Source organism: Choloepus didactylus, chromosome 17 (genome assembly GCF_015220235.1).
Source record: "Choloepus didactylus isolate mChoDid1 chromosome 17, mChoDid1.pri, whole genome shotgun sequence".
In the NCBI taxonomy this organism is placed as follows: domain Eukaryota; kingdom Metazoa; phylum Chordata; class Mammalia; order Pilosa; family Megalonychidae; genus Choloepus; species Choloepus didactylus.
The window spans coordinates 28,717,603-28,737,937 of NC_051323.1; the positions used below are offsets into that span (position 1 = coordinate 28,717,603).

Sequence of the window (20,335 nt, forward strand, 5' to 3'; positions counted from 1 at the left end):
CGTGTTAGGGTGGTCATTGCCTAGATATTCCTGAAGACTGAGACAGTGATCAAATGACAGGGAGGGGTAGCAACAGACAAGATAGGATTTAACAAGGATTATGACTACTGAATCATTATATAGATATTTCTTTTTAGTCTCTAGTGTATTAGAACAGCTAGAAGGAAATAACTGAAATTGTGGAACTGTAACCCATACCATACTTTGAAATTTGCTCTATATCTACTTGTTAAACTGTACTTTAAAAGTTATCACTTTTTGGTACATATGTTATATTTCACAATAAAAAATGTTTTTTTTTAAACAAACTATAGTTATGGAGAAAAGACAGTGGTTGCGAGGAGTTAAGGGGAGGGGAGGGTATGACTGTAAAGGAATAGTAGGAGGAAGTTTTTTTGGCATGATGAAACTGTTCTATATTTTGATTGTGGTGGTAATGAAACAAATCTATATGTGTTAAAATTCATAGAACTAAAACAATTTTCATGTATAACTTAAACAAAAATATGATTATCATATAATAAGGGAAAGAGGATGATATAAAATTTTATGACAGTATATGTCAACTTTATTTTTTTTTTAATGGAGCATAATATTAAATGTAGGAACTAACTATCCAGAGAAGAATTGTGGATATTTGGATTATGTTCTTATTCTTTTTTTGTGTGTTTTTTGTTTGTTTTCTACACTCATAGTGTATTACTTTTTAAATTAGGAAAGTAGAATTTATTTAATATAAAACATTTAGTGTTCATTTCAATTTTGTAATATCTAAGAGCTCAGAGTATCACATTTCCATAATTGTTGCTCCTTAAAACCATGTGTATATAAACTACTTTATCTGTATGTTAAAATTTCATTAAACTACTCTTCAAAATGTCCTGTAAAATAGTTAATAGTGGGAAAATTAAAAGTGGAATGCCACACTTTTTATTAATATAATGGTGTTCATCGTTGAAAATTTCCAGAGAAATTTTATGTTTTTTAAAAAATTCGTAAGTTTGAAAATATTCAATAATTTAAAAATCTATAACTTATATTTTAACCCTGTAATTTTCTTTTTAAATTCTTTTTCCAATAAATAATCTACGCACTACAGGCAGATGACTTACAGAAGGAGTGAACTTGAAAAAGACATCTGCACTGAATCTTTGATGCCGAAGAACTATAATACAGAAGGTAATGGTATCCAAAGTATTCTAAGTGTAACAGAAAACATAGTTAGAGCTTGCAAGAGCTTTAAATAAATGAAAAAAAAAAAAAAAAAGAGAACTCCGAGCATTTCCATTTGGTATGTTATAATAAGACCACTCTTGGTTGATGTAATGTAAAATACTTGTTTATAACCAAGTCACCTGATTATAACCAAGGCTAAATTTTCATGAGCATACAAATCATTTGGAGATCTTGTTAAAATGCTGATTCTGATTCAGTAGGTCTGTTGTGGGACCCAAGATTCTGCATTTCTAACAAGCTCTCTTGTGGACTTTATGCTGCTGGCCTGTGGACCACATTTTGAGTATCTAGGCTCTGGATCACTAAGAAAAATGGCCTGTTACTGTCCAATTTAGTAGGAAAGAAATAAATGTAATACAAAGTTGCCATGTGATATACTCCCTAAAAATGATAGTTAAAAAAAAAAAAGGCATGACGAGGTAGTAAAGCAATACTTACAGCCAACATGTTTAGCTGTACAGATTGCCTTCAAAGATAAGTAAAATTTCAACATGTGGAAGAAATTGCATAAGCAATTATGGAGATAGCACAAATAATATACAAATGACTGTCTTTGAAGGGACAAAAATAATTAACATTTGAGTGTTCTTACTATGTCCCCTTCTCACTGTCCCCTAAAGATGAGTCTTGCTTGGGCACTCGATCTCTTGCCTTTTCCTCTAAAAAGAGGTCTAACTCTACAAAAGGAAGTAGAGAAAAGGACAAGAGAGGCATGCAAAGTTAAGAGATGTTATTTGTATTGTTTTTTCAAGAAGAAGCCAGGGAAGGAAACTCATGAAAGCAGCTTCAACACCTGAGGGAAATGGATAGTAAAGAACAAGAATTTTTAAGAAGTATCACTGTGGTCTATATAGTCTCCTTCATGGTATTTGAGAAATGTAAATGAATTGAGTTATTTTGAAATTAGTGTTTGTTACTAGATTTTGTTATTTTGACAATGACAGTCTTTGTACTGGACAGTGGATCATGGCCTTATACATGTCATAACTCAGTGATGCTAAAGTGTAAAGAAGTAGTGAAGGACACGGCACTGGGATGGAAGATACAGATTTGTGGAGAGGCTTTGGTGTATGACGAGAGTTTACATTTTTTTTTCAATAGGTAGCAGTAACGTTTTGAAAGGTGAATGATATAATTAAGCACATGGTATAAGAATATGTTGGCCTCATCTCAGGTTGACTGAAATGAGAAATAGAAGGAAAAACCAGGTACCAAGCTTATTACAGTAATTTGTGAATACTGTATATCTTACTGATATGGGAACAGAAAATGAAACATGAAAGAGATTATGATAAGAGATTCAACATGACTGTTGGATTCCTTTATCCAACAATTCAACAAATATTCATTGAATGCCTATTGTGTGCCAAAAACTGTATCATACAGTGGAAATACAAAGGTAAAAGACATTGTCCCTGTCTATAATGTGTTCATATTAAAGAACTGTGATTTAGGTATAGTAGAATGCTTTGATGCATTCTCCATACCGCCATTAAAGTGACCTTAAACTGTTTAGACCTTTTATAATCTGTTCACATCAGCTCCATACAACCTTATTTTCCATTATCTCCACAATTTTTAACTGCTTCTACTTCCTCATTTCCCCAAAACATATTAATATGCTAATACTTATGTGATTCCTCCTACACAATTTGTCAAAAAATATTCACTTTGAAAGTGACTGTTTCCTACTTACTAATTCTAAGGATCTTTTTACCAGATTTCCTCCACATGACCTGTAGTAGCATTTGATATTATTGGTTACTCCTTCCTTGAAATTCTCTTATCTTTGCCTTCTTGTATTCTAGCCCACTGCATCCTTTTTTGTCCTGCTTAGATCTTGATCAACTCTAGTAACCATTTTAGAAATAGTATACAGATAAGTTCAAAAGAATTTTAAACTACCTATTCTAAGTTGCTAGATAACACATCAAGTTCTCTATTTCTGCTTTATTATGTGTGAACTGCCACACATAAGTACCAAAGGATGAATGCAGGAAGAACAAACAAATTAATGATTATGGGTCCTGCTTATCCTTGTATGTTTGTTGCTAATATTGATGGTGCTATTTAATAAAATGTAAGCCTTATAGGGCAGAGATTTTGTCTTTTTATCTTCGTTGATGTAGTCTCATTCTAGAACAGTGTCTGGCACATTGCAGGAAATCAATATGTATTTGTTTAAAACATGAATGAATGAAGTTACTGCCAAAAGTAAATAAATTATTTCTGAATTTGACAAGTATAGAAAATTTTTAAAATTCTAATTGGGTTACATCTTAAAATGGCTGTTTATACTTAATGCAGGGGTGTTTCTCTCCCACCTGCCGCACCCTCTTCCAAAATTCTTACTAAATAATATCACTTTATAATTTTCACTGAAGCACCTAGGATCAGTTGACAGCTCCCTATATTGACAGCTGTAATAAAGACAAAAGATTTTATTTAACCTTATAGAAGGTTTTCCACTATTCTAGAAGTTTAAATGGAACCTCAGGTAGTTAAATTTCAAACACTCTATTTTGTTTCAGATAACCTGCTATTAATAGAGATATAACCAGGACTGCTGATAAACACAAACATAATATACTTTCCTGGCACTTTGTCTCATTTAGAGAGGTTTTAATCAGTTCAACCAGGAAAACAGAACCTCTGTGAGTATTATGGAATGACAGATTTGTTATAAAAATAAGACCTTATACAATTGTGGGAGAAGCTGGAAGTAAGGATCCAAATGAAAGAGCTGCAGGATCACAGAAAAGTCACTAACTAGTCCTCTTAAAGCCAGGCTTGATCGCCACCAGACTAGGACTATGAAGGAGAGTTTGGTGGAAAGGTTAATGGAAGGCCGTTGACTGCATCTGATGGTGGTGCTGGGTTCAACATTGTTCAGCAGGGCCTGTATGTGAGAAGAAGAACTGGATGTGGAACTAGAGAGAGCACTGGCACCTTTGTGTCTATCTCTGACCATGACAACCTTGAGAGTAATCACAGCTGTTTCAAATCTTAATAGTAAAGCAAACAGTTATTGAGCACTCACAATGTGCCACGCATTCCATTAGGTGCTTTAGATACTGTGCTAAATTAGCTGCCCTTCATTTAAAGAATAACTCTCACTTAGTTTCTTAATTTAAATAGAAATAAATCTCTAAGTAACCTGTAAAGGAGAAAATTCATAGAAATGAATTAGCACTTAAAAAGGAGAAGTATTACTACTATAGTTGGGAAAAAAGACTGTCTAGACCAGGGGTCAGCAAAGTACAGCCCACTGGCCAACTCCTGGCTGCCACCTGTTTTTGTAAGATCCATAAACTAGAATGATTTTTACATTTTTAAATGGTTGAAAAAAAGCAAAAGAACAATATTTTGTGACACATGAAATTACATGTGATTCACTTTCAGTGTCCATAAATAAAGTTCTCTGAGAACACAGCCACACTCATTCTTCTATGTATTGTTTATGGTTGCTATACAGCAGCAGAATAGAGTTGTGCTTGGAACACTGCAAACTACAGTGATGCAGTTATAAACCCACAGCATTTCAAGTGCCACAAGTTTTGTTGTACCATGACATTTTATTTTATTTTTATAACTAGTGCATGTTGATTACATCAAAACAAGAAAAGAAAAATAGACTTCAAATATCGTTTCAGGCTCGGAAAGTTTAGATTATTTTGTTCCAAGTTAAATGGCAAAACATTGTGTTTATTATGCAGTGAAACTATAATTGTACTAGAAAGAATAAAATGTACATTGACATTATCAGATACAGGACTCATCACAATATCCCCAACTCACAGACAAGCAAAAGTCAGAAAAATTAGAAAATTTAAAATGAAATATCTCATCATGACAAAATTTCTTCACAAAAATAAAAAAAAAAAAAAAAATGAAAATAAGGCAGCAGATAAAGTAACTTTCTGGTAGCCAAGCAAGAAAAGCCATTTACTAATAGCAAGTTAATTAAATCATGTTTGATTGCAGTAGTTGAAGAAATGTGTCCTTCAAAAATAAATTTAAGACTGTTGGCTCTTCACCTAGTATAGCTGCTGAAAAGATAAGGACAGGAAGAAGATGACGGCATAGAGAGAAGTAGAAGTTAGTTAGTCCCCCTGGAACAACTAATAAACAACCAGGAACAACTAGTAAATAATCTGGAATAACTGCTGGGGACAAATGTGACTGTCCACACATCATAAACCAACCTGGACTGGGAGGAATGCCCGAGATCACAGCATAAAATCTGTAAGTAAAAACTGCAGACCTGAGCTGGGGGCCCCCTCCCCCCATGGCAGCCCAAAATGCAAAGCCTCACTGTGCTGCTCTCTGAACAAGCTCCAACTGGGGTTTTAATTAACAAATGTTGACTGCTCAATACAAGCTATGAATCCCCAACAAGCAGACCGAGGCTTTTGGTGATGACTGACCTTGGAGAGCCAGAGGACCAGGTGCTATCTCTGGCTGATGGGTGAAATTGAGGATGGCTGCAGAGTGGCCCTGAAGAGGGGCTTTCTGTCCCTTTTACAGCTCAGTTGGAGAAAGCTTCAGCCATTTTCAGTTCCCAGCGCTCTGACCCAGACAAGGCAGAGATGGCAGAGTCAGAGAGACTATTAGAATGCAAATGATGTCTCCACAGGGGGTGTATCTTCCCTAAGAGGAGAGAGGTGTTGCCAAGCTCCAACTACCCACCTTCCATTCAGAACCAGACCCAGGAGCCTGGGGGAAAACAGCCACAAGCCACACCTCCTTATACCAATTGGGAGTGACAGGCTGACAGGTGCCACCGGCTAGGCAAAAAAACACAGTGGCTTCAGGCCTTGTGTATCAATCTTCTAAGACACACACCCTCAGGGAGCACTGATGCTATTGCCTCCTTCTGAAACCTGAGCCCATTCTGGTCTGGGAAAATCTGACTGGGGTATCCAAGGAAACCAGATGCCTAGACAACAGAAAACTACAACCTACACTAAGAAAAACAAAGTTATGGCCCAGTCAAAGGAACAAACTTACACTTCAACTGAGATACAGGAATTTAAACAACTAATACTAAATCAATTAAAAAGTTTAGGGAAGATATGGCAAAAGAGATGAAGCTTATAATGAAAATACTGGGCGTACATAAGGTAGAAATCGAAAGTTCGAAAAAACAACTGGCAGAATCTATGGAAATTAAAGGCACAACACAAGAGATGAAAGACGCAATGGAGACATACAACAGCAGATCTCAAGAGGCAGAAGAAAACACTCAGGAACTGGAGAACAAGACACCTAAAAGTCTATACACAAAAGAACAGATAGAGAAAAGAATGGAAAAATATGAGCAATGTCTCCAGAAATTGAATGACTACATGAAATGCAGGAACATACATGTCATGGGTATCCCAGAAGGAGAAGAGAAGGGAAAAGGGGCAGAAGCAATAATAGAGAAAATAATCAATGAAAATTTCCCATCTCTTATAAAAGACATAAAATTACAGATCCAAGAAGTACAGCATACTCCAAACAGAATAGATCTGAATAGGCCTACTCCAAGACACTTAATAATCAGATTATCAAACCTAAAGATAAAGAGAGAATCCTGAAAGCAGCAAGAGAAAAGAGATCCATCACATACAAAGGAGGCTTGATAAGACTATGTGCAGATTTCTCAGTAAAAACCATGGAGGCAAGAAGGAAGTGGGGTGATATATTTAAGATACTGAAAGAGAAAAATCACCAACCAAGAATCCTATATCTGGCAAAACTGTCCTTCAAATATGAGGGAGAGCTTAAAATATTCTCTGACAAACAGACAATGACTGAGTTTGTGAACAGGATACCTACTCTACAGGAAATACTAAAGGGAGCACTACAGACAGAAACGAAAAGACAGGAGTGAGAGGTTTGGAACACAGTTTTGGGAGTTAATAGCACAACAATGTAAGCACACTGAACAAAGATGACTGTGAGTATGGCTGAAAGAGGAAGGTTAGGAACACGTGGGACACCAGAAGGAAAGAGGAAAGATAAAGACTGGGACTGTACAACTCAGTGAAACCTAGGGTGCTCAATGATTGTGATAAAAGGTAAAAATATGTTTTTACACGAGGTAGAACAAATGGATGTCAACACTGCAGGGTGTTGAAAATGGCGTGGGATTGGGGGAAGAATACAATCAATGCAAACTAGAGACTATAATTAACAGAAACATTGTCTTATGCTTCCTTTAATGTAACAAAGGCAATATACCAAAGCTAAATGCATATGGGACAGAGGACATAGGGGAGGGGTATGGGAGTCTTGGCATTGGTGATGTTGTCTGACGCTATTCTACTTTGGTTTAATGCTATCTTTCCTTTTGTCACTTCCTAGCTGTCATTTTTTTTTATCTCTTTCTCTTTTTTTCTTTTATCTCTCTACCTTCTTTGACTCTTCCTCCTCCTCTGTGGAAGAAATGGAGATGTCCTTATATAGATAGTGGTGATGGTGCTGAATACATAAATGCATAACTATATAGGCAGCCATCGATTTCTTTACTTGGGATGGAATGTATGGTGTGTGAACAAAATTGTTTAAAAAAAAAAATGGGGAGAACCTAAGATGGTGGCTAGGTGAAACAGGGCAAAAAAACACTTCCATGAAAAATACTAGATAAAAATCAGAAGGTGACCCAGAATACCAGTTTCAGCAATGAACCAGCTGGACAAGGTCTGCTAGAAGCACAGGGGCTGTACACTTGTTGAAACTGGGAGTCTGCATTCTGAAATGAATAAGTCGGCTGAAAGACCCACAGCTATGCTGCGGTGTGGGGAAGCCGGGGGTTGGCATTTGGAGATGGACTGGTTCTTTTAAAAGAAAAAAAAGGGGGGAAACCCAGGAGCAGTTGCAGTTGACGGTGGGAACCATGCAGTGAAGCATGGCAGGAGCGGGCTGAGCCGGCCTCTCGGTGTCTGGCATGGAAGATAGCCCACTGCAGATTCCCTCAGGGCCAGGGGAGCAGAGGGGAGAGCCGGAAGGAGAAAGAAACCCCGCTGCTTGCAGCTGGCTCCCTGGTGGCCTGGAGACACTCCTGCCCGGGGCTGTGCCCAAGCCCAGAGCTGCGCCAGTTGTCCCGGAGCTGGGAAGGAGGAACTGTGCAAGGGGGGACGGGTGCTGAGACGCCCCATTCAGCCATCTTTGCATCAGACTGAGAGCGCCCCTGCATGGCCTGGCAGCCCGGGGCGTCCCTTGAGGGACAGCGCGCACTTGTGATGTAGCACAGCCTTTCCTCCGCAGAGGTCCTGGAAGATCACAGCTGAGAAGGGGGGCCCACTCAGAAAACTAAGGGATGCTCTGTCAATGCCGGTGGTTTGTGGGTCAGCGACAGAGAGGGTCTGGGGCAGAACTAAAATGAAGGCTTAGACTCTTGCAATGGCTTTGAATCTCCGGGAACACCTGGGGGGTTTGAATATTAAAGCTGCCTGCCTTCCTAGCCATCCGGACACACGCCCCACATTCAGGGCAGACGACTCCAGCAACAAACCCAAACTAAGTTCACCAACTGAAACCCACAAGAATCATTTCCCCACACACCACCAGGACACAGTTGAGGAGAACTGACTTGAGGGGTATGGGTGACTCGCAGATGCCATCTGTTGGTTAGTTAGAAAAAGTGTACGCCACCAACTTGTATTTCTGAAAAATTAGATTGGTATTTTTTTTTTTACAACTTGAAAGAACCCCATCAAGCAAAGCAAATGCCATGAGGCCAAAAACAACAGAAAATCTTAATGCATATGATAAAACCAGACAATATGGAGAACCCAATCCCAAACACCCAAATCAAAATATCAGAAGAGACACAGTGCTTGGCACAATTAATCAAAGAACTACAATCAAGGAACGAAAACATGGCAAAGGATATAAAGGACATGAAGAAGACCATGGCACAGGATAAAAGGGACATAAAGAAGATCCTAGAAGAGCATAAAGAAGACACTGCAAGAGTAAATAAAAAGAAGATCTTATGGAAATAAAAGAAACTGTTGGTCAAATTAAAAATACTCTGGATACTCATAATACAAGATTAGAGGAGACGGGGGCAAGATGGCAGACTGGTGAGCTGTATGTTTTAGTTACTCCTCCAGGAAAGTAGGTAAAAACCCAGGAACTGCGTGGACTGGACACCACAGAGCAATCTGTCTTTGGGCATACTTCATACAACAATCATGAAAACGTGGAACTGCTGAGATCAGCGAAATCTGTAAGTTTTTGCGGCCAGGGGACCCGCGCCCCTCCCTGCCAGGCTCAGTCCCGGGGGAGGAGGGGCTGTCAGCTCCAGGAAGGAGAAGGGAGAATTGCAGTGGCTGCTCTTATCGGAAACTCATTCTACTGATTCAAACTCCAACCATAGATAGACTGAGACCAGACACCAGAGACTCTGAGAGCAGCCAGCCCAGCAGAGAGGAGACAGGCATAGAAAAAAAACAACACGAAAAACTCCAAAATAAAAGCAGAGGATTTTTGGAGTTCTGGTGAACACAGAAAGGGGAAGGGCGGAGATCAGGCCTTGAGGCGCATATGCAAATCCCGAAGCAAGGCTGATCTCTCTGCCCTGTGCACCTTTCCTTAATGGCCCTGGTTGCTTTGTCTATTAGCATTTCAATAACCCATTAGATCTCTGAGGAGGGCCGTTTTTTTTTTTTTTTGTTTTTTTTTTAAATCCTTTTTGCTTTTTCTAAAACAATTACTCTAAGAAGCTCAATACAGAAAGCTTCAAAGAATTGAAATTTGGGCACGTCAAGTCAAGAGCAGAACTAAGAGAGCTCTGAGACAAAAGGCAATAATCCAGTGGCTGAGAAAATTCACTAAACAACACAACTTCCCAAGAAAAGGGGGGTGTCCGCTCACAGCCACCATCCTGGTGGACAGGAAACACTCCTGCCCATCGCCAGCCCCATAGCCCAGAGCTGCCCCAGACAACCCAGTGTGATGGAAGTGCTTCAAATAACAGGCACACACCACAAAACTGGGCGTGGACATTAGCCTTCCCTGCAACCTCAGCTGAATGTCCCAGAGCTGGGAAGGGGGAGCAGTGTGAATTAACAGAGCCCCATTCAGCCATCATTTGAGCAGACTGGGAGCCTCCCAACACAGCCCAGCAGCCCAGAACTGCCCTGGGGGGACGGCACTCACCTGTGACATAGCACAGCCATCCCTCAACAGAGGACCCGGGGTGCACAGCCTGGAAGAGGGGCCCACTTGCAAGTCTCAGGAGCCATACGCCAATACCAAAGACTTGTGGGTCAGTGGCAGAGACAAACTGTGGCAGGACTGAACTGAAGGATTAGACTATTGCAGTAGCTTTAAAACTCTAGGATCATCAGGGAGATTTGATTGTTAGGGCCAGCCCCCTCCCCGACTGCCCAGAAACACGCCCCACATACAGGGCAGGCAACACCAACTACACACGCAAGCTTGGTACACCAATTGGGCTCCACAAGACTCACTCCCCCACTCACCAAAAAGGCTAAGCAGGGGAGATCTGGCTTGTGGAGAACAGGTGGCTCGTGGACGCCACCTGCTGGTTAGTTAGAGAAAGTGTACTCCACGAAGCTGTAGATCTGATAAATTAGAGATAAGGACTTCAACTGGTCTACAAACCCTAAAAGAACCCTATCAAGTTCAGCAAATGCCACGAGGCCAAAAACAACAGAAAATTATAAAGCATATGAAAAAACCAGACGATATGGATAACCCAAGCCCAAGCACCCAAATCAAAAGACCAGAAGAGACACACCTAGAGCAGCTACTCAAAGAACTAAAGATGAACAATGAGACCACAGTACGGGATATGAAGGAAATCAAGAAGACCCTAGAAGAGCATAAAGAAGACATTGCAAGACTAAATAAAAAAATGGATGATCTTATGGAAATTAAAGAAACTGTTGACCAAATTAAAAAGATTCTGGACACTCATAGTACAAGACTAGAGGAAGTTGAACAACGAATCAGTGACCTGGAAGATGACAGAATGGAGAATGAAAGCATAAAAGAAAGAATGGGGAAAAAAATTGAAAAACTCGAAATGGACCTCAGGGATATGATAGATAATATGAAACGTCCGAATATAAGACTCATTGGTGTCCCAGAAGGGGAAGAAAAGGGTAAAGGTCTAGGAAGAGTATTCAAAGAAATTGTTGGGGAAAACTTCCCAAATCTTCTAAACAACATAAATACACAAATCATAAATGCTCAGCGAACTCCAAATAGAATAAATCCAAAAAAACCCACTCCGAGACATATACTGATCACACTGTCAAACATAGAAGAGAAGGAGCAAGTTCTGAAAGCAGCAAGAGAAAAGCAATTCACCACATACAAAGGAAACAGCATAAGACTAAGTAATGACTACTCAGCAGCCACCATGGAGGCGAGAAGGCAGTGGCACGATATATTTAAAATTCTGAGTGAGAGGAATTTCCAGCCAAGAATACTTTATCCAGCAAAGCTCTCCTTCAAATTTGAGGGAGAGCTTAAATTTTTCACAGACAAAGAAATGCTGAGAGAATTTGCTAACAAGAGACCTGCCCTACTGGAGATACTAAAGGGAGCCCTACAGACAGAGAAACAAAGACAGGACAGAGAGACTTGGAGAAAGGTTCAGTACTAAAGAGATTCGGTATGGGTACAATAAAGGATATTAATAGAGAGAGGGAAAAATATGGCAAACATAATCCAAAGGATAAGATGGCCGATTCAAGAAATGCCTTCACGGTTTTAACGTTGAATGTAAATGGATTAAACTCCCCAATTAAAAGATATAGATTCGCAGAATGGATCAAAAAAAATGAACCATCAATATGTTGCATACAAGAGACTCATCTTAGACACAGGGACACAAAGAAACTGAAAGTGAAAGGATGGAAAAAAATATTTCATGCAAGCTACAGCCAAAAGAAAGCAGGTGTAGCAATATTAATCTCAGATAAAATAGACTTCAAATGCAGGGATGTTTTGAGAGACAAAGAAGGCCACTACATACTAATAAAAGGGGCAATTCAGCAAGAAGAAATAACAATCGTAAATGTCTATGCACCCAATCAAGGTGCCACAAAATACATGAGAGAAACATTGGCAAAACTAAAGGAAGCAATTGATGTTTCCACAATAATTGTGGGAGACTTCAACACATCACTCTCTCCTATAGATAGATCAACCAGACAGAAGACCAATAAGGAAATTGAAAACCTAAACAATCTGATAAATGAATTAGATTTAACAGACATCTACAGGACATTACATCCCAAATCACCAGGATACACATACTTTTCTAGTGCTCACGGAACTTTCTCCAGAATAGATCATATGCTGGGACATAAAACAAGCCTCAATAATTTAAAAAGATTGAAATTATTCAAAGCACATTCTCTGACCACAATGGAATACAATTAGAAGTCAATAACCATCAGAGACTTAGAAAATTCACAAATACCTGGAGGTTAAACAACACACTCCTAAACAATCAGTGGGTTAAAGAAGAAATAGCAAGAGAAATTGCTAAATATATAGAGACGAATGAAAATGAGAACACAACATACCAAAACCTATGGGATGCAGCAAAAGCAGTGCTAAGGGGGAAATTTATAGCACTAAACGCATATATTAAAAAGGAAGAAAGAGCCAAAATCAAAGAACTAATGGATCTACTGAAGAAGCTAGAAAATGAACAGCAAACCAATCCTAAACCAAGTAGAAGAAAAGAAATAACAAGGATTAAAGCAGAAATAAATGACATAGAGAACAAAAAAACAATAGAAAGGATAAATATCACCAAAAGTTGGTTCTTTGAGAAGATCAACAAGATTGACAAGCCCCTAGCTAGACTGACAAAATCAAAAAGAGAGAAGACCCATATAAACAAAATAATGAATGAAAAAGGTGACATAACTGCAGATCCTGAAGAAATTAAAAAAATTATAAGAGGATATTATGAACAACTGTATGGCAACAAACTGGATAATGTAGAAGAAATGGACAATTTCCTGGAAACATATGAACAACCTAGACTGACCAGAGAAGAAATAGAAGACCTCAACCAACCCATCACAAGCAAAGAGATCCAATCAGTCATCAAAAATCTTCCCACAAATAAATGCCCAGGGCCAGATGGCTTCACAGGGGAATTCTACCAAACTTTCCAGAAAGAACTGACACCAATCTTACTCAAACTCTTTCAAAACATTGAAAAAAATGGAACACTACCTAACTCATTTTATGAAGCTAACATCAATCTAATACCAAAACCAGGCAAAGATGCTACAAAAAAGGAAAACTACCGGCCAATCTCCCTAATGAATATAGATGCAAAAATCCTCAACAAAATACTTGCAAATCGAATCCAAAGACACATTAAAAAAATCATACACCATGACCAAGTGGGGTTCATTCCAGGCATGCAAGGATGGTTCAACATAAGAAAAACAATCAATGTATTACAACACATTAAAAAACTCGAAAGGGAAAAATCAATTGATCATCTCAATAGATGCTGAAAAAGCATTTGACAAAATCCAACATCCGTTTTTGATAAAAACACTTCAAAAGGTAGGAATTGAAGGAAACTTCCTCAACATGATAAAGAGCATATATGAAAAACCCACAGCCAGCATAGTACTCAATGGTGAGAGACTGAAAGCCTTCCCTCTAAGATCAGGAACAAGACAAGGATGCCCGCTGTCACCACTGTTATTCAACATTGTGCTGGAAGTGCTAGCCAGGGCAATCCGGCAAGACAAAGAAATAAAAGGCATCCAAATTGGAAAAGAAGAAGTAAAACTCTCATTGTTTGCAGATGATATGATCTTATATCTAGAAAACCCTGAGAAATCAACGATACAGCTACTAGAGCTAATAAACAAATTTAGCAAAGTAGCGGGATACAAGATTAATGCACATAAGTCAGTAATGTTTCTATATGCTAGAAATGAACAAACTGAAGAGACACTCAAGAAAAAGATGCCATTTTCAATAGCAACTAAAAAAATCAAGTACCTAGGAATAAACTTAACCAAAGATGTAAAAGACCTATACAAACAAAACTACATAACTCTACTAAAAGAAATAGAAGGGGACCTTAAAAGATGGAAAAATATTCCATGTTCATGGATAGGAAGGCTAAATGTCATTAAGATGTCAATTCTACCCAAACTCATCTACAGATTCAATGCAATCCCAATCAAAATTCCAACAACCTACTTTGCAGACTTGGAAAAGCTAGTTATCAAATTTATTTGGAAAGGGAAGATGCCTCGAATTGCTAAAGACACTCTAAAAAAGAAAAACGAAGTGGGAGGACTTACACTCCCTGACTTTGAAGCTTATTATAAAGCCACAGTTGCCAAAACAGCATGGTACTGGCACAAAGATAGACATATCAATGGAATCGAATTGAGAATTCAGAGATAGACCCTCAGATCTATGGCCGACTGATCTTTGATAAGGCCCCCAAAGTCACCGAACTGAGCCATAATGGTCTTTTCAACAAATGGGGCTGGGAGAGTTGGATATCCATATCCAAAAGAATGAAAGAGGACCCCTACCTCACCCCCTACACAAAAATTAACTCAAAATGGACCAAAGATCTCAATATAAAAGAAAGTACCATAAAACTCCTAGAAGATAATGTAGGAAAACATCTTCAAGACCTTGTATTAGGAGGCCACTTCCTAGACTTTACACCCAAAGCACAAGCAACAAAAGAGAAAATAGATAAATGGGAACTCCTCAAGCTTAGAAGTTTCTGCACCTCAAAGGAATTTCTCAAAAAGGTAAAGAGGCAGCCAACTCAATGGGAAAAAATTTTTGGAAACCATGTATCTGACAAAAGACTGATATCTTGCATATACAAAGAAATCCTACAACTCAATGACAATAGTACAGACAGCCCAATTATAAAATGGGCAAAAGATATGAAAAGACAGTTCTCTGAAGAGGAAATACAAATGGCCAAGAAACACATGAAAAAATGTTCAGCTTCACTAGCTATTAGAGAGATGCAAATTAAGACCACAATGAGATACCATCTAACACCGGTTAGAATGGCTGCCATTAAACAAACAGGAAACTACAAATGCTGGAGGGGATGTGGAGAAATTGGAACTCTTGTTCATTGTTGGTGGGACTGTATAATGGTTCAGCCACTCTGGAAGTCAGTCTGGCAGTTCCTTAGAAAACTAGATATAGAGCTACCATTCGATCCAGCGATTGCACTTCTCGGTATATACCCGGAAGATCAGAAAGCAGTGACACGAACAGATATCTGCACGCCAATGTTCATAGCAGCATTATTCACAATTGCCAAGAGATGGAAACAACCCAAATGTCCTTCAACAGATGAGTGGATAAATAAAATGTGGTATATACACACGATGGAATACTACGCGGCAGTAAGAAGGAACGATCTGGTGAAACATATGACAACATGGATGAACCTTGAAGACATAATGCTGAGTGAAATAAGCCAGGCACAAAAAGAGAAATATTATATGCTACCACTAATGTGAACTTTGAAAAATGTAAAACAAATGGTTTATAATGTAGAATGTAGGGGAACTAGCAGTAGAGAGCAATTAAGGAAGGGGGAACAATAATCCAAGAAGAACAGATAAGCTATTTAACGTTCTGGGGATGCCCAGAAATGACTATGGTCTGTTAATTTCTGATGGATGTAGTAGGAACAAGTTCACTGAAATGTTGCTATATTATGTAACTTTCTTGGGGTAAAGTAGGAACATGTTGGAAGTTAAGCAGTTATCTTAGGTTAGTTGTCTTTTTCTTACTCCCTTGCTATGGTCTCTTTGAAATGTTCTTTTATTGTATGTTTGTTTTCTTTTTAACTTTTTTTTTCATACAGTTGATTTGAAAAAAGAAGGGAAAGTAAAAAAAAAAAAAAAAAAAGAAAAAAGACAAACAAGGAAAAAAAAAAAAAAAAGATGTAGTGCCCCCTTGAGGAGCCTGTGGAGAATGCAGGGGTATTCGCCTACCCCACCTCCATGGTTGCTAACATGACCACAGACATAGGGGACTGGTGGTTTGATGGGTTGAGCCCTCTACCATAAGTTTTACCCTTGGGAAGACGGTTGCTGCAAAGGAGAGGCTAGGCCTCCCTGTATTTGTGCCTAAGAGTCTCCTCCTGAATGCCTCTTTGTTGCTCAGATGTGGCCCTCTCTCTCTGGCTAAGCCAACTTGAAAGGTGAAATCACTGCCCTCCCCCCTACGTGGGATCAGACACCCAGTGAAGTGAATCTCCCTGGCAACGTGGAATATGACTCCCGGGGAGGAATGTAGACCCGGCATCGTGGGATGGAGAACATCTTCTTGACCAAAAGGGGGATGTGAAAGGAAATGAAATAAGCTTCAGTGGCAGAGAGATTCCAAAACGAGCCGAGAGATCACTCTGGTGGGCACTCTTACGCACACTTTAGACAACCTTTTTTAGGTTCTAAAGAATTGGGGTAGCTGGTGGTGGATACCTGAAACTATTAGGCTGCGGCCCGGAGCCCATGAATCTCGAAGACAGTTGTGTGGAAGTGTGGCTTATGAGGGGTGACAGTGGGATTGGGAGTGCCATGGGGACCAAACTCCACTTTGTCTAGTTTATGGATGGATGTGTAGAAAAGTAGGGGAAGCAAACAAACAGACAAAGGTACCTAGTGTTCTTTTTTACTTCAATTGCTCTTTTTCACTCTAATTATTATTCTTGTTATTTTTGTGTGTGTGCTAATGAAGGTGTCAGGGATTGACTTAGGTGATGAATGTACAACTGTGTAATGGTACTGTGGACAATCGAAAGTACAATTTGTTTTGTATGACTGCGTGGTATGTGAATATATCTCAATAAAATGATGATTAAAAAAATAAAAAATAAAAAATAAAAAATTAAGTGAGAGGAAAGGGTACTAACAAATAAGATAGGATTTAACAAAGGTCTATGAATACTGAAACTTTATATAAATATGTATGTATTTTTAGATGCTGGGGTGTTAGAATAGCTGGAAGGAGGTAAACGACATGGTGGACCTGTAACCTATAACATCCTTTGAAATTTGCTCTATAGCTACTCATTAAATTGTGCTTTGAAAGTCTTCACCTTTCTGTATCTACCCCATATTTCATCATAAGGAAAGAACTGAAACTGTGGAACTGTGACCCATAACAACTTTTGAAATTACTATATAACTGCTTGTTGAGCTGTACGTTGAAAGTTAACACCTTTCTGTATCTATATTTTACAATAATGGAAACAGCTGAAGTTGTGGAACTGTGACCCATGACATTTGTTTGAAACTTGCTCTCTAACTACTTGTTAAATTGTACCTTGAAAGTTACCACTGTTATGGATATATAGTAAAGTTGACAATAAAAATGCATTAAAAAAAAAAAAAAAAAAAAAGATTAGAGGAAAGTGAACAATGTCTCAGTGTCCTAGAAGTCCACAGAACAGAAAATGAAAGAACAAAAGAAAGAATGGAGAAAAAAATAAGAAAAAACCAAAATGGATCTCAGGGATACGACAGATAAAATAAAACCTCCAAACTTAAGACTCATTGGTGTCCCAGAAGGGGAAGAGAAGGGTAAAGGTCTAGAAAGAGTATTCAAAGAAATTGTTAGGGAAAACTTCCCAAACCTTCTACACAAAATAAACACACAAAGCATAAATGCCCAGTGAACTCCAAATAGAACAAATCCAAATAAAGCCACTCCAAGACATATTCTGATCAGACTGTCAAATACTGAAGAGAAGGAGCAAGTTCTGAAAGCAGCAAGAGAAAAGCAATTCACCACATACAAAGGAAACAACATAAGACTAAGTAGTGACTACTCAGCGGCCACCGTGGAGGCGAGAAGGCAGTGGCATGACATATTTAAAATTCTGAGAGAGAAAAATTTCCAACCAAGAATACTTTATCCAGCAAAACTGTCCTTCAAATTTGAGGGAGAGCTGAAATTTTTCACAGACAAACAAATGCTGAGAGACTTTGCTAATAAAAGACCTGCCTTACTTCAGATACTAAAGGGAGCCCTACCAACAGAGAAACAAAGAAAGGAGAAAGAGATACAGAGAATTTTAACAGACATATATAGAACCTTACATCCCAAATCACCAGGACACTCATTTTTCTCTAGTGATCACAGATCTTTCTCCAGAATGGACCATATGCTGGGACATAAAACAAGCCTCAAGAAATTAAAAAAAAAAAAATGAATATATTCAAAGCACGTTCTCTGACCACAGTGGAATACAAATAGAAGTCAATAATTTTTGAATTGTAACTCCACTATTTACTTCCTACATGATATAAAATTCACAAACTCTAATGACAAATCAGTGGTTTTGAACTCAATGTAAAATATGTAATTTTTGACAAGAACTATATAAAGGTGGGGGAATGGAGGAGTATAGGAACATAGTTTATGTGTCCTATTGAAGTTAAATTGGTATCAAAGAAAAACAAGATTGTTATGGATTTAAGAGGTTAATTTTAAGCCCCACAGTAAACACAAAGAAATTATCAGAGAATATGACCATAGAGATGAAAAGTAGAGTATGGGTTAAGAGAAATGGGGGGAAAGGGCAATGGGGAGTTAAGAAATGAGTGTAGGATTGCTGTTTGAGGTGAAGGGAAATTTCTAGTAATGGATGGTGGGAAAGAGATAGCATTACAACATTCTAAATGTGATTAATCCCACTAATGGAATGTTAGGGAGGGGGTGGAATGGGAAGATTTAGGCTGTATACATGTTTCCACAATTGAGGAAAAAAAAAAAAAAAGTCTAAATAGATGACAATTGAATGCCAAGGATGACCGTGGATGGGATCTGAAGATGGAGGACAGGAGGCTCAAAGGGACACAGTTGAGACATAAGGGGAAAAAAAAAAAAAGGAAATACAGAATATAAGCTTTGTATCAATGTTGAATCTCTTGTACTTCTTAGCTGCATTTAATGGGATTGCAAAAAACAATATTCCTGTTTATGGGAATTGTATATGTGAATTATAGTGTTTGTTCAAGGATGTGTGCAGCTAGTTCTCATATATTCAGAAGACAGAGCAATAGATGATGGATGATAGATAGGGAGGGAAACAAATAGTGGTGTGACAGCATGTTAAAGTTGGTGGATTGGGGTATCGGGAGGGGAGTCAGGGTATGCTGGAGTTCTGTGTATGGGGTTTGTATTGTTTTTGCAATTGTTCCTATAACTTTGAGTTTATTTCAAAATAAAATAAAATAAATGGGTTGATGAAGAAACCTGAGGGCACTATATTGAGTGAAATAAGACAGACAAGGACAAATATTGCAGGGTCTCACTGATATGAACTAGTTACAATATGTAAACTCATAGACATGAAATATAAGTTACAAGGATATAGAATGGGGCTAAAGAGTGGGGAGTGGTTGCTTATTATGAGCAGAATGTTCAACTAGGGTGAACTTAAATGTTTAGAAATGAACAGAGGCGACAGTAGTTGTGAGAATGACTAACAGTGCTGAAAGGTGTGTGACGGTGGTGGAAAGAGTAAGCTCAGAGTCATGTATGTCACCAGAAGGAAAGCTGGAGGTTAAAAGATGGGAATGTATAAAATGTGAATCTTGTGGTGGACAATGTCCATGATTAACTGTACAAATACTAGAAATATCTCATGAACTAGAGCAAATGTATGACACTATAACTAGAAGTTAATAATAGAGGGGCATACAGGTTAAAAATATACCTATTGCAAACTATATACTACAGTTAGTAGTATTTTAACATTCTTTCATCAACAGTAACAAATGTACTATACCAATACTATGAATGAATCAGGGAGGGGTAGTGGTTAGGGGTATGGGAGGATTTGAGTTTCCTTTTTTTTTTTTTTTTTTTGTCTTTCTTTCTTTTCTGGAGTAATGAAAATGTTCTAAAAATTGGGAAAACATTAATTGTGATGGATGCACAGCTGTATGATGACACTGTGGGCAATAGATTGTACACTTTGGATCTTTAGATAATTGTATCGTATGTGAACAACCTCAATAAAAATATAAATATATATATATATATATATAAAGTTAAGGACATTGGGAGCAACGTCAATAGT

The 20,335-nt window shown here is 38.3% G+C and overlaps 1 protein-coding gene across 5 annotated transcripts in view; it reads left to right on the forward strand.

Annotated features, from left to right (window-relative positions):
* The window catches only part of LOC119512040 (WD repeat containing planar cell polarity effector), a 521,497-nt gene that overhangs the window by 470,505 nt on the left and 30,657 nt on the right, over positions 1-20,335 (forward strand). For all 5 annotated transcript variants that reach the window (XR_005212317.1, XM_037806597.1, XM_037806596.1 and 2 more), the window contains one exon: positions 1,100-1,179. Coding sequence is in view for 4 of the 5 variants with exons in the window: in XM_037806597.1 (XP_037662525.1) it covers positions 1,100-1,179 (80 nt within the window). In the remaining variant the exon portion in view is untranslated. Of the gene's footprint in view, positions 1-1,099; positions 1,180-20,335 lie in introns of those variants that run through there.